This window comes from Misgurnus anguillicaudatus, chromosome 19 (genome assembly GCF_027580225.2).
Source record: "Misgurnus anguillicaudatus chromosome 19, ASM2758022v2, whole genome shotgun sequence".
NCBI classification, from domain to species: Eukaryota; Metazoa; Chordata; class Actinopteri; order Cypriniformes; family Cobitidae; genus Misgurnus; species Misgurnus anguillicaudatus.
In genome coordinates, this window is record NC_073355.2 from 14,570,014 (window position 1) to 14,585,543 (window position 15,530).

Consider the following 15,530-nt stretch of genomic DNA (forward strand, 5'->3'; position numbering starts at 1 on the left):
AATCAGAATTCTCAGAATTCTGGGATTTGTAGGCATGTATGAGAGCATACTACCTCCTAGATAAAAAAATGCTGGTGTTTAAAATAGAGATTACTATTGCAAAACCTTAGACCTTAGATACTTCTGTATTTATTTATTTATTGCATTGTTCCAAACAGTTCCGTTTTTTGTCTTAATTTATTTACTCATTTATCTATTTTATTTATCTATTATTAGTGTAAATATTCTTATTCTGTATATATATATTTGCATTTGTTCTGTGAATTGTGTCACTTCATAAATATTAGGCTTGTTCGGCTTCATTTGGCGCTGCAAGAACCGACAGCCGGATGACGTCAAAGTACCGCGAGAATGATTCGAGAAATCATAAGATGTCTAATTTCTTCTAGCTCTCGCGGTACTTCGACGTCATGCGGCTGTCAATTCTTGCGGCGCAGCAAAGCGTGTTTGACTGGACCTGTCACGGCCGACTTAGCCAATGGCAAAAAGCTTGCGTTCACCTGATTGGATGAGAGCACGGCGAGCTTAGCCAATCGCGTCGCAATATTTTGCAACCATTAGGGGTCGCCTCGTAACAATAATTTACTTGTGTGTTTTGTTTTCATATTCATAAAGGGACTGTTGTTATTATTGTCGTTTTGTTGACGCGGAACGATACCATTGATCACGTGACGCCGAATACATGTTCTGCCCATCAGAATTTAGATTATGTGTTGATGTAACCGTTCACATTTTGTGTTATTTACTGGACGACATAACCATCTAGCAATTTGCTGCTAGCTAGCTAGCTAGCCAGTTAGGCAGCGATCGAGCTAAACGTCAAACAAGACGGGTGGACTGTAAAAATCTCATCTGAACTGACTCCGAAGGAAAGTCGGTAAAAGTAAACGCATGTCATGTTAAATTGAATAATCTATCGGATCGGGATCGTTGCTGTTGTGAAGCGGCGCGAGTTAGCTGACTTGGGACAGCCGCCGCCGCAGCTGGCCGTGTTGTCAGGTGTCATTTTCTAACAATTAGTTTGTTGTGATCGATCTGATTTTGAGAAAATGGGTTCAATACTTAGTCGAAGGATCGCAGGTGTTGAGGACATCGACATCCAGGCCAATTCTGCTTATAGATATCCTCCGAAATCAGGTATGATACAAGTGTGGTTAATTATCTTCCTGTATGGTGGTTTATGTTACTTTGACGTTTGGTTACAATGTACATCAATCATATTTCAAGTTAATTAATTTCATAGGCTTAAACGTACGTCCTGGTAAATGACACCAGACAGCCCACATGAAAAAATACTGTAGTAGGCTTTAGTATTATTTGCTGTAGTAAATTGTGAAACTCTTTAATACTGTATTGTTTGTAAATTATAAGTTACTACACTATAGTGTGCTCATTCACTTAATGGGCTAATGATGTATACATCAACAGTGTAGTAGTTACTATAATGTACAGCAGAGTGTAGTAAATATTAAAGTATACTACTAAAGTACCCATCTTATAAGGTAAACTAATGCCTTACAGTCAGTCTATTACAGGAAATATGTAGGCAACATGCAACTGTCTATTTTATGACAGATGTAGTTTCTAAATGAAAGATGATCAGTCTCTGAGATGATCGGTTTACTATCAAATTATAATGAATATAAGGTTTGATATAAGAGTCATTAATCAATGCAATGCATTTGTTTAAATTAGATATTTTCTTTTCCAAAGGAAACTATTTCGCCAGCCACTTTTTCATGGGGGGAGAGAAGTTTGACACCCCTCATCCAGAGGGATATCTCTTTGGGGAGAACATGGATCTCAACTTCCTTGGCAACCGTCCAGTGCAGGTATTTACAAGTACACCAATATATCTCTATCTGTATTTTATTCTATTGTCAGCTTTGGACTGCTGTATTGCAGCTCTTTTAATGTTAATGTTACCTTATGATACATGTGTCTGTTTATTTTGTACCTGCTGTAGTTTCCATATGTTACTCCAGCACCCCATGAGCCAGTCAAGACATTGAGAAGTCTTGTCAACATCAGAAAAGACTCATTACGACTGGTCAGGTACCGAATGCACACCTATCAAAATGCAGCATTAAACCAAATCACGTAGCACTCGATAACTTTAGTTTGGTTGTTGCTACATTCAGTCACTTGTTTTACATGATTCATTAATTCTTATTCATTTGAATATCGTGTGATTTTCTGTTTTTTTTAATTGTGTGATATGTAGATACAAAGATGACGCTGATAGTCCCACTGATGAAGGAGCAAAACCGAGGGCCATGTATGGAGTAGAGTTCACATTCGATTCAGATGCTCGAGTGGCCATAACCATCTACTGTCAGGCTTTTGAGGAGTTCTCTAATGGGATGGCAATGTAAGGATGTGTAACAATATTCTGTAGTTCTGTAAAATAGAAATCAATTAGTAGTGATAGCCTGATATTAGGGGTGGAACGGTACATGTATTCGTTTCGAACCGAATCGGTACGGGGGTCACGGTTCAGTGCGTGAATTTAAACGTAGAATACACGGTATGAAAATAAAAAAAACTTGCGTGCAAAATAATTAATGTAATGCGGAACTACTGTTAGATCCGCGGATTCTTTATGGACAGCTAATCTGTTGCCCCGCTTTAGCTATGAAGCTCTGATTGGCGCCGATGCAGCCGAGCTCCGCCTATGTATGTGCTCTATCAGAGCCCGTCTACATTCTGGCACTCTGCAGTTTTTTGTAGGGTCCGCCGGTCCAGTCAGTTAGTGAGCAGCGATAGCGAGGATGGCAAGTGGTGTTCCACAAGAGTTAGACACCAGGGGTGTGATTCTTCCGGATAAATCCGGAACTCCGGCTTTTCCGACCTGAAAATGAGGCTTTCGTGAATCATGCAAATCCAATTTTTTGTGTGTGTGTGTGTGGGTGGGGGGTTGCAAGGCACCGTTATAAATAACCGCATATCACTTCGCATTAGTCTATTTATTTGTCACGATGGAACTTCATTCAAAGCAGAACTCACCAAAGAGCTTGCAGTCAGATCTCCGGCATGTGTTGTTGGCTGCGAATTAAAAAAAAAACATGCGTTTGCCAACAAATAGTATGAGAGAAACACATCTTTCACTCTCAACCAAACTAACAAACTAGCCAATCAGAAGTAGAATAAGGAGGGGTCTTTGAGGTGCGGCTGAGGTCCAGCTACAGATGCCGCGCGGCCGGGGTGAAGTCGTAACAAGTTAACGTTGTCAGCAGGATGAAGAGTAAGTTTATGAAGCCTAGGTAAGACAACCTAATCGATAAAGGACCTAAATCAGTGGCGCTGGGCATGGATAGAAGGAATAGGCAGAGACAAACAGCATTTCAGTAGTAAGAAAATTAAGAGAACCCGCCAGGTGTTTGCTGCTTTGACAAAACTGTCCGTTTCAAATCAGGCTATGCCAGTAATGTAAATATCAGATTTCTCGTCGAGGTGAAATGCTGTCTCGCAATATCAATATAAAGTTGCGTTTGTGTCAAAACGTTTGCTTGCATGCATTATTATTTTGTAATCACTTACGTTAACGCATATAAGTTACGCGAATCAGATCCAACGTCATCCTGATGAACACACGCATACGTTTGCTCCTCTTAATGGTTTGTGAATCTGGCAGTAATGCTTGTGATTACAGAATAATATAATGACAAACACACACATTCATGGATCTGGTTTGCCTGTGTGTGTGCGTGTGCGTGTGCGTGCGTGCGTGTGTGTGTGCGTGCGTGTGTGTGTGTGTGTGTGAAACGCGTAGCTCGACTGTGCCAAAAGAACTATGCAAAAGACAAATGCACTTGACTGCCTTTCCAGAAAGTCATAACATTTGAATTAAGTAACAAATGTTGTAATCAATAATTAATCTGTATTAAATGCCCCCACTAATTATTCTATAAACATTAAACATGTTTTGACCAATAGCGAATCCCATTTATCAAATTGTGTATGTGGCTTTTGTGCCTTATTATTACCATATGCAACCAAAGATTTTACTAAAAGGGCATACATTTGCTTAGAAGAACATAAAAATCCTCATAGATCTAGTCACTTATTTTTACTCCCAAAATGCACCACATTGATGTATTTACTTTTAAATGCACAAAATGATTTTGTTCAGTCTGATGCAGTGGCAAGGCTACATAATGGTCAGGGTGGCACGTGAGTGCATGTGTGCATATGTATGTCGCCACGTCATGGTATGTGTGCCGTATATTTTCCTGCTTTTTTTGTCCTTTGCCAATCACACCTATGAGACACTCCGCCAGCCTCTTTAAGATCGCAAGTTTGGCAAAACTTCAGTTTTCCAGTCAGTTACAATAGTACAGGCGAGAGAGTGGTGGAAAAGACGCGGCGTTGTTCAGCAGTTGTTAGGTATGTGAGTGAAAATACATCTAATCAGGGCTCTCAAGTCTCACGCATTCACCTTGACACACACGCATTTCAGTCAGTTCACACGACTTTGTATTTCTCACACTGAGAAGTAGGAGATAAATTGTCCTGCTAATATACAATTAATGGACGAGGCGCAGTTCTGTCGAGTTCAGCTGCTTTTTTAAAGTGTGCTGTGCTCAACTTTACGCAGCGCCATCAGCGTCAGAGTACCGCAAGAAATCTTGCGGAAGAGGCTGATTTCAAATCGCTCTCGCGTTACTCTGACGTCATCCACTTGTCGTTTCTTGCAGCGCCTTGTGAAGTCGTACACACCTATTAATTCATCCTACAAGCCTATTTTTTTTTTGTTCTTTAGTACATTGATATGAAATAAGGCCAAAATGTAATTTTAAAATGTATTTAGGTAACACTTGTAATACATTTGAACCCATATTTGTATGAAAGATGAGTACAAGATTACTTAAAGTGGTATACATTTTTGAAATACAAGATAGTATGTTAAATGCATTTCAGTTCATATTCATGACATCTCAAAATAACACTGATAAGGACACCTATGTTTTTAAGATTATCTTAAGTACTAAAAAAATGCCTTCTTAATTTTTGTTTTGCTTTTCCCTCCATTGTACCGAAAGTGAATCGAACCGTGGCGCCTGAACCGAGGTACGAACCGAACCGGGACTTCTGTGTACCGTTCCACCCCTACCTGATATACAGTATAGGACGGTTTTTTATTATTGCTTTCTGTTCCTAAAATTAGCTTTTGCTAATTACAATGACACTCAGATGTAATGCCGACATCTGACAGACTGTAAAATGACCAATCATTATTCATAGTGCTGTTAGATTCATGTTTTATTTAAGCAGTACTGTGTGGTGTCAGATCTGCATTACATATGTACTTAAAACAGTATATTCATAAATATTCTGCACAACAAATAAACCAATATTTTTCCTATTTACTCTAATTACATTTGTGTTATATCAATATTGGTATCCACACTATTCCTGACGCAAATGCGGGCGACGCCATCTTGAGCTCAGATGGGTAAAAGTTCCGGTGAGCTACTACAGCTAATAGTAGTCCTATTGCGAGGGATACGAGTCTCTCGTTTTGACTGGCATTTTAATGCTTATTATGAAATCCAGGAAGACCGGCATAATTTGTGCAGTTAGGGGTTGCCATAATAGATTATACAAACGCAGTAAATCTCTACAAAACAGTTGTTTTAACTATAATACACGCACAAGAACTGAATGTTTATGTGGCGCATGTGCATCTATTAACTGTATCCACACATCCATCCAGTAAAACCTTTCATACAAACTGACAGTGAACAATAAATACAATAATTATTCCAAAACAACATATGCTGATAAAAATATGCTGATTTATTCTGCTACTATATATTATTACAAAAATGAGATTACAGTGCATAATATATAGCGTACGACATAAACTGCTTATTAATTAATGTTTATAATAGTTCGTGAAGTGTTTACGCATACAGTTACTTTTGTTATGTTTTAAATGATTTTAAGCAAATAATTTCATAAGCTCATGTCTTATTTAGGCTACTGTATAATATTTTCATAAAACGGAAACAATACTGAAAACATGTAATAGGAGTTTAATATGTTTATTATGGTTTGTTTAAATAACTTACATTGTGTTGAATGAGAAGCATAAGTTACTGCTGCTGTCGGATCGCATGAAGCTTGATGTGCAGCCATAAAAACTCGATAGCCTAAGTCGATTAAAAATTGTCGTTTAAAAAAACTCACACCAGGGACAGTTGTGACATTTTAAACCATCACCTGAAAAGGTTAAAAACAAGAAGTCTCTGTATATTCCATGTATTAAACACTCGACTGACTCTCCCATTGTAGAGATACGGCATGTCTCTGTGCTTTTATATTTGCACATTGAAGACTCGTCATCCCCGAGGAACAACATGAAACGATTGAATATATCTTGATGTATCAGGACACTTTTTAATTTCATCCTTACACTGGTTCATACATGAAATTATGACCGTAATCATCATGGAAATCGCCGGCTCTGGTTCAGTGACAGTACGCGCCAGAAGTCGCACCCATAATTCGCGCAAAGCGTCATGGGGCGTAGGAATAGTGTGGATAGGCTATTAAAAAAACAATATCTGTCGACCACTATCAAGTAGTTGTGTTATTTTATATCTTATTTGTGAAAACATTTGAGACTTAAACCAGATAAGCAAGTTTTTATGTAGACTAACAGTTGATATTTCATCTTAAGATACAGCCCTAAAAGCTCTGCATTGGTCTCTGAGACTGTATATTACAAGAGAGGAGTTAGCCAGCAGTTTACCCTCCCATCCTTCAAGATTGATTTCTCTGAATGGAAGGAAGAAGACGTGAGTATCATCAATCTAGTTTACTGCCATCACTCTTCCTCTCCCTGCAGGCTTCTAATGAATTATTGTATTGATTGATGTAGTGCTGCCTCACGATTAGTCGTGACTAATCGTTTGCAGAATAAAAGTTTTTCTTTACATAATATATGTGTGTACTGTGTATAATAATTATGTATATATAAATACACACACATACATGTATAATTTTAAGAAAAAATATATTTATATAATAAATATTTATATTTACATATAATATAATTTATATATAACTATAAACATGTATATACACATGCATATGTTTTAAATTATATACATTTGTGTATTTATGTATATGTGTAAACAAAAACTTTTATTCTGCAAATGTTTAGTTACGACTAATCGTGAGGCAGCACTAGAATCATGAAGGTGACTTCATGCAAAATATAAAAAATAAATACAGTCTGGCTTTGGTGTATGTAAATGATTCATGTGGCATGTTTTTTTTTTTTTGTTAGCTTAACTTTGATTTGGACAGAGGTGTTTTTCCTATGGTGATTCAGGCTGTAGTTGATGAAGGAGATGGTATGTATGTGTAATACATTCATTAAAAGAAAGTCACACATTTACACAGCATGTAAGACAAGATTTATTTTGCTGCCCATATTAAATATAAATGCATTCTGTGAGTGAATGTTATGACCCCAGTATCCCAAATGAGAAGCACCACATTTATAATTGTTATTGGTTTTTCAGATTGTTTGGGTCATGCACACGTGCTGTTGGCAGCGTTTGAAAGAGTAAGTTTAATTTGCTAAAATATATAGAAAGCGATTATTATATATTCAGATGTGTTAATGTGTAGAAATCGTTTGGATGCTTTGTAAATTTAATTTGATGTTTTCTTTTACAGCATGTTGATGGCAGTTTTTCTGTGAAACCTTTGAAACAGAAACAAATAGTAAGAGGATTTACGTGCTGTCTTGTTTCATTTTTAGCATTCCAAATGAATTTCAATATTATACATATATTTTTTTAAACATTTGCATTTATATTACAGGTGGATCGTGTTAGCTACTTGTTACAGGAGATTTATGGAATTGAGAACAAGAACAATCAGGAAACAAAGGTGAAGAGATGATTTTTGGTTTTATCAGATACTTCAGCTTAGGGGTGGGAGATAAAAACCAAAAGCTTAAAGGAAAACACCACCGTTTTTCAATATTTTACTATGTTCTTACGTAGTAGCTAAATGAATACATATCTATCTTTTTTCAATGCGTGCACTTAATCTTTGTACAGTGCGTCGTGAATGTGGTAGCATTTAGCCTAGCCCCATTCATTCCTTAGGATCCAAACAGGGATGAATTAAGAAGCAACCAAACACTTCCATGTTTTCACTATTTAAAGACTGTTACATGAGTAGTTACACGAGTAAGCATGGTGGCACAAAATAAAACGTGGCGATTTTTTATATGGATAAAAAATGAGAACTATATTGTATGGTGGAAGTGCACTTAGTTAGCAGTGGAAGTGTTTGGTGGCTTCTAAATTCATCCCTGTTTTGATCCTAAGGAATGAATGGAGCTAGGCTAAATGCTAACACATTCACGCCGCACTGTGCAAAGATAAAGTGCACACATTAAAATGTATGTATTAATTTGTCTAAGTTGAGGTAAGAACATAGTAAAATATTGAAAAACGGTGGTGTTTTCCTTTCATTTAAGTCCAAGAATTTTTTTTTTTTTTTTTAAATTTAACACCAAACTGTTTTATATATATTAAAGGGCACTTATGCAAAATCTTTTACAAGTTGTTTGGACATAAATGTGTGTTGGCATTGTATGAACACAACAACTCACCACCCACTCCTTTTATAATCCCCATTGAATCAAAAGTAGTCTCATTAGACATGCAGTTTTGATTCTCTTGTTAATGTGATTTCACACAAACAAAGCCCTGCCCATGCCATGGCCACTGACTGACAGTCCTGCATTACCATTGTTTCCACCATCAGCAAATTGTACACTTTCTACCATATCTAAATAGTGAGACACTATTGTCCTAGACTGTATTCACAAGAAACAGATCTATTTTAACTTAAAGCACTCATTGTCTTTTTTGCTAAAAAATAGGGGCATTTGGGGCATGCTATAATAAATGATCTGTGGGGTATTTTGAGCTGAAACTTCACAGACACATTCTGCACTCCTTCGCCATATATTACATGGGTGCACTTTAAAGGTGCAGTGTGTAATTTTTAGAATGATTTCTTGACAGAAATGCAAAATAATATACAAAACTATATTATCAGGGGTGTATAAATGTGTTTATTACCTTAGAATGAGATGTTTTTATCTACATACACAGAGGGTCCCCTTACATGGAAGCCGCCATTTTGTGGCGCCATGTTTCTACAGAAGGCCTTAACGGACAAACTTTTTTACTAAGTTGTCTCTGGCGATGACATGTTTGTCTGGTGCGGCTACAGTAGCTTCTCTATGTGTCAAAAGCGAGGGGTGAGCAGTGGATTGAGCCGTTGGTTGCAATTCACAACCTCACCACTAGATGCCGCTAAAATTTACACACTGCATTTTTAAGTAATAATGTAGTAAGGCTTAAATTTGATAATGCGGCTTAAATATTTGACTATTGGAAGTTACTTGTGACAATGCTTGGCAGTCGTAAACATGTTTACAGCTTTTACGCTTTTAATATTAGACATAACCTGATCGTTCTTAAAATAAACAATGCAGCTGTCTATACTGTAGTTACAATAAAAGTATCTAATAGTTATTTTCTCCACAGCCAGCCGATGATGAAAACAGCGACAACAGCAATGAGTGTGTAGTGTGTCTGTCAGATCTACGAGACACCCTGATTTTGCCCTGTAGGCACTTGTGTCTGTGTAACTCCTGTGCTGACACCTTACGCTACCAGGCTAACAACTGCCCGATTTGCCGACTACGTACGTTACGGTCTGATAATTTCAATGAGACTTGGAATTAAAAAACAAATGTAAAAATGACTTTTCTTTGTCTCCAGCGTTTCGGGCCCTTCTTCAGATCCGAGCTGTAAGGAAGAAACCCGGAGCACTTACCCCTGTTTCCTTCAGCCCAGTTTTGGCTCAGAGCATGGACCACGATGAGCATTCAGTACGTCACATCTGTCTGCTTTTCACACGAGACATTTTCCTGCTCTACACTGATTCACTATCTTCTTATTTTTTTTAGAGTACAGACTCCGTTCCCCCCGGCTATGAGCCAATCTCCCTTCTGGAGGCTCTGAACGGGCTCGGCGCAGTGTCCCCTGGCATCCCGTCCGCCCCCCTGTACGATGAGATCAACTTCTCTGGGAGTCTAAGTGGAGAGAGCAGACAGCTCAGTTCACCCGAGCACTCTGGAGACAGCGCTGGACAGAAGAGTAAAGTCAGCAAATCACCAGACAGGTAAATACCAATCAGTCTATTTAACAGCACCCCTAGTGGTGTACTGCAGAAGCTCTGCAAAAAATGAAACTTTTCATTTAAATAACTCATGTCTACTAAAATCCATCTTGTCGACTCCTGCAGCCTGTCAGACTCGTATCTCAGGATGTGGGCTTGCATTGAGTCATACTTCAGTTTCCTGTTTTGACAGTCTCTCTTCTGATTGCAGCACACTGCGCTCTCCATCGTCTCCCATTCAGGAAGAAGATGAAGAAAAACTGTCCGAGATGTCTGACGCACAGGCTCACATGCTGTTGTCTAGCAGTCCCGCCCCCACCGAGGTCAACATCTTTCACATCATGTAACAGTGTCTACCTGTTTGACTGCATCTTTCTGACATTTCTCTGTTTAGGGCACTGCAGGGGATTATGGCCCTTACTCACTTTCTCCTGAAGATGGTGAGTACAACCTCCACAATCATCACTGTGTGTTCCCATGTGTCTTATTGGAGGCCTATTATGAATTATTCATTACATTATAAAGGGACAAAAACTACTGGTTATTCAACAAGGTGGGAACACATTTTTTGAGTTATTAAAACCTTCAGCTGTTGTCGTTGTCATTTGCAGAAGATCCACTGGATGAAGAAGCCATGAACGACTGCAGCAGCGAGCACAGCAGCTTTACCAAAACTGAAAGTGAACTTCCTGGTGATCTGTCCCTCCCGGGTGAGCATGTTACACACAAGAGCCCTCTGTGCATGGTTTCATTGTTGTTTACAAAGGTGCTATTGTCTTGATCGTGCTTGCGTCTTTCTCCTTCACCAGTTTCTACACTGGTGCAGTTTAACGCGTGTGTTTCTAACAAACGCTCTGTTTCTGGCTCCTGGTAATTGAGCTTCTCTAACCTGTGTGCCATTTTATTCTTCAACTTCCTTCTCCTGGCTTCCTGTCTTCTCTCATGGTCTTGCTCTGGGCAGCTCTAGGTCCTGATTCCTGCTCTATTGGTTTGGAAGAGTAACTGGTACGTAGGCATCTGTGTCCCCCTCTCTGCTTTTCTCGTCTGTTTTTGTTCTCAGTGCCATGCAGACGTGTGCGACAGGTGTGTTTGCCAAATTCAAGGTCAGACAGATCAGATCTGATATATATATATAACTATGTAGTTGATAGTTTATACAGCGTGGAAGATAAGTGTTTGACACGTTAGCATTTTTGTCGGTGAGGGGATTTCTGGGTGGGCTGTTGACACGGGATTTCCACCAGATGTAGCCATCAATCCAAGTGTTGAATTCATACAGAGAAATCGGAGAGTTTGGGTATACAAGTTGAGTCATAATGGATTAAGTGAAATGACATGGTATGAACACACTTAATTTAATATTTTGTAAAAAAGCCTTTGTTGGTGATTACAACTTCTAGACGCCTCTTGTATGGAGAGACCAGTCGTCTGCATTGCTCATGAGCGATTCTGGCCCGTTCTTCCACACAAATGGTCTTTAAATCTTGAAGGTTCCTTGGGCCTCTTTTATGAACTTTGATCTTCAGTTCTCCATAGATTTTCTATGGTATTTAGGTCAGGTGATTGACTGGGCCATTCAAGCAACTTATTTTCTATCTTTGAAACCACTTCATTGTTTCCTTGGCCTTGTGTTTTCATTTTCACAGGGTTCTCACGGGTCCTTGAAAATGTTTGAATCTGGGGTAAATTCCAGGCCCTGGGAAGTTTTGAAAATATACATACTTAGATACAGGTCATTGAATCTATTTTATGCAAGAAGTTTTTTGGAAAAAAATTCCATATTATTCCCTGTGTACTGTAGGATAATATCATAAAAATTCTAGACTTTTTAAGCACACGTTCTTAACTGTTCGCTTTACATGCTTAATCTTCTGTATGCGAATGTTGATTCATACCAAAATGCTTTTTTGCATAGTTGTGTTTGACACTTGAAAACGTCTCAGGTTACGTATGTAACTGTTGTTCCCTGAGAAAGGAATGAGATGCTGCGTCTACCTTACCATACTTCCTGCTTCCCTGTAATGCCATCTTTGGCAATATTTCAGATAGCAATATACTTCCTGGCTCCCGCGTCACCCTGTCCTTGTTGTTAAGCCTCATCATTGGTTGAATTTGATATACACATTCAGAAGCACTTACCCCTAGAGGGTCCACAAAGTGTCACTGCAGTGAGGCAGCGCGAGTTCCCTCGAAAGGGAACTGTAACAATGTATCTTGAAAGGTAACACGATGTAATCTTGCTCTCACTTAAAATGTGTCCCCCCACTTAGTCGTTGAATTTGAGGGTATTGGACCTGGAAAGTCCTTGAATTTCAAGTTAACTAAGGTGTGGAAACCCTGCTTTCAGCTTTCTGGTAGATGGCAGCAGATTTTTATCCAGAATGTACATTTCTCCATTCATCCTGCCTTTAATAATATGAAGTCTGCCTTGCTGAAAAGCAGCCCCAAACAATAATTCTTCCACCCCCAAACTTAACTGTTGGTATGGTGTTCTTGGTGGGGTGGTGGGCAGTGCCATTTCTTCTCCAAACATGCTGTGTAAAATGACTGCCAAAAAGTTCAATTTTGCTTTCATTTGACCATACTAATAGTCTCCCAATAATCCACAGGCTTCTCCAAATGCTCGCGCAAACTTTAACTGAGCATCAACATGCTCTCTCAATACTGACAGATTTCATATGACATGTGTTCAATACTTATTTCCTGTGTCATTTCACTTTATTTATTGTGACTCAACTTGTATACTTGAGTGTTCTGATTTCTTTTTATGAATTCGGTGTTTGCCTTGATGGCTGCATCTGGTGGAAGTTTTGTGTCAGTGGCCCACTTGGAAAATCCCCTTGCTGATAGAAATGCTGATGTGACGAAGACGTATTTTCCCCGCTGTATTACATCACCATATACATATCTAGGTACTATGTAAGACACACTTAATATAAAGTGGAACCCCTTTACTCCCAGTATGTTTCAGTGGTTTTGTGAGAATGACCCATAAAAAATTTAAGGAACTACTGAATTTGATTACATACACCAATCAGCCATAACATTATGACCACCTGCCTAATATTGTGTAGTTCCCACTTTTGCCACCAAAAAGGCCCTGACCCGTAGAGGCACTAGACCTTTCTGTCAGAACCAGCATTCACTTTTTCAGCAATTGATTGAATGATATGCGGCTTGTTTTTAACTGGAGTATGTGTCACGTCCTCAGGATTGTCTGGCTCGAGAGAAAGCCTGAACACTCAGAGCACCTGCTGCTCCAGTCAACCGCTTCTGGGTGCTTCAAGCCATTTGCACATTGAGGACGAAGAACTGGATCTTTAACCAACTGCTTCTTTGAAGCATCTGTAAACCGCTCAACATCAACCTCCCCTCCTCTGTATCAGACGTTGGACATAACCTATTCTAATCCCAATCATTTCACTTAACCTAACGTGTGGCTTGGGCTTTTGTTCTTGTATGACTTTTTTTCTGATGATCTATCATATTTATTAGACTTGTTTATACATGATTTTAGTGATTTGTTTCATCAGGTTGCCCAGTTAAAGGGACCGTTCACCCAAAAGCGAACCTTTTGTTCACCCTCATATCATTCAAAACCTGTATTGTTGATGTTACACTAACTGGCAAGTAAAAGTACCATTAAACTTCACTATTTGTGGCTATAACGCTGTTTAAGAGTTTGGAACAGCACAGTGACGATTTTCATTTTTGGGTGAACTATTGAAGCGAGAAGTGGTTTGTGTGATTGTTGTGTTTGAAAGCAGGTTCATTTTTAAATGTATTATGAGGCTAAGCTGTAATATAAAGCTTTGATCGTGCAGCAATATACAACCAGCTGAGGTTAATAGACAAAGCACATTCAAAAAAGTGAAATGATAATTTATTTAATAAGTAAACTGCAAATGTTTGTAATAAGTGATGCTTTCAGATAAACAGTCAGTATATATTAATTATTTGAAATGTATTAATAGTTCTCAAATACTGTTGGTTGACTTCTTGTCAGTTTTATGACCAAATATCGTGTGGTCGGTCTAACAGTGCTTTAAACGTGCCCGCCTGTCCAGCTATTTATGCTCTTTAGTCCTCAAAGTCCTGAAAAGCCATGGTGGATTCTTTTTACCTCTTTATTGCGTATATATGTATATTGTAATAACTACGAGTGAAGGCATTTATGCGTCAGTTCAGGTATTATTTAATAACTTCAGTGTAAGTAAGACTTTGTGAACACTTGACAGAGGTTGAGTGTTGCTTTGCAGCAGGACTCTGGATACGAGAAAGCAAAGATCAGCTTACCAAGTCACAATATGCATGAAAGTTGTCTTTAAACATGCAGTGTATTGTAGCATTATGCATAGAGGTTTATGTGCCTTTAAAGAACAAAGCAAGTGATGCTACAGCTTTCGCTTATAGCTGTGCTGTTCATTGGCTGTTTATCCTTAAACCTGTAACCTTTGGCCTTGACCACACATAGGCATCGGGTGTGAGATTAATGTTTCTTAATTGTAATGCCCATTTTGAGTGTAAATCATTTTAATGTAACACCAAGTAGCTCACAATTCTGCTGCTTCTATTGAACGTTAATATAAATAAACTTTGTAATGCTATTTCACATGATTTAAGTAAAACATTGAATTTTTCTCTTTTTTTCCAATAATTTATCTCTGTTTATACTTATGCTGCTTTCTAAATGTGTAGTAAAAATATGTACCGGTATTACTGGTGGTTTGTTCATAGTTTGGTAAAAGCTTGCATGATCAAATGTAATACTTACAATGTGCATATTATTTCATATAGGTGACCCTGTTTGTGAAATCCAGGCTGAATTCAAATTGATTTCAATCTTGCACATGACCTTTATCAGTCAATATAAGGATAACCAAGGTTATATTTTCACAGAATGTTCTTTGTAGGAAGAACTTATAAAAAGTGAATCACACAAAAATGACATTTGTGACCCAGTTTGTAAAAACAGAAAATGTATCTTATTTTTTTCTTAATGTTAAAAATTATTAATTATGTCTGGTTGATGTACATTGTGTGCTATAAGCCAGTGTTTCCCAACCAGGGGGTCGGGGCCCACGGGGGGCCTCAAGATGACTTAAAATTATAAAAAAATTTGACAAAACAAGCAAAAATCTAAATGTTTCTTTTTTTTGACATTTTTTAGGGCAACTATACATCTATCTAGTCATTCCAAGTTCATTTTAAATTTATGTGGAAAAAATTGAGTGAGTGGGGGGGGGGGGCCTAGGGGGCCTTGAAGTGAAAAAGTTTGGGAACCACTGCTATAGGCTATATCAAAA

The 15,530-nt window shown here is 38.3% G+C and overlaps 1 protein-coding gene across 2 annotated transcripts; it reads left to right on the top strand.

The window, feature by feature from the left end:
* Nucleotides 1-522: 522 nt before the first annotated feature.
* On the top strand, nt 523-14,863 carry mgrn1b (mahogunin, ring finger 1b). Of its 2 annotated transcripts, XM_055188793.2 has the most exons (17): nt 524-1,137; nt 1,714-1,832; nt 1,967-2,055; nt 2,225-2,371; nt 6,686-6,803; nt 7,298-7,364; nt 7,536-7,579; nt 7,693-7,740; nt 7,840-7,908; nt 9,588-9,747; nt 9,825-9,934; nt 10,013-10,227; nt 10,436-10,547; nt 10,619-10,664; nt 10,836-10,934; nt 11,186-11,229; nt 13,436-14,863. In XM_055188793.2, exons 1-16 carry the CDS (start codon nt 1,050-1,052, stop codon nt 11,224-11,226), a joined length of 1,572 nt encoding a protein of 523 aa, XP_055044768.2. In that variant the 5' UTR covers nt 524-1,049; the 3' UTR covers nt 11,227-11,229; nt 13,436-14,863. The 2 variants fall into 2 exon arrangements, with proteins under 2 accessions (XP_055044759.2, XP_055044768.2); XM_055188784.2 differs by lacking the exon at nt 11,186-11,229 and having other exon boundaries at nt 523-1,137.
* The last annotated feature ends 667 nt before the right edge of the window (nt 14,864-15,530 follow it).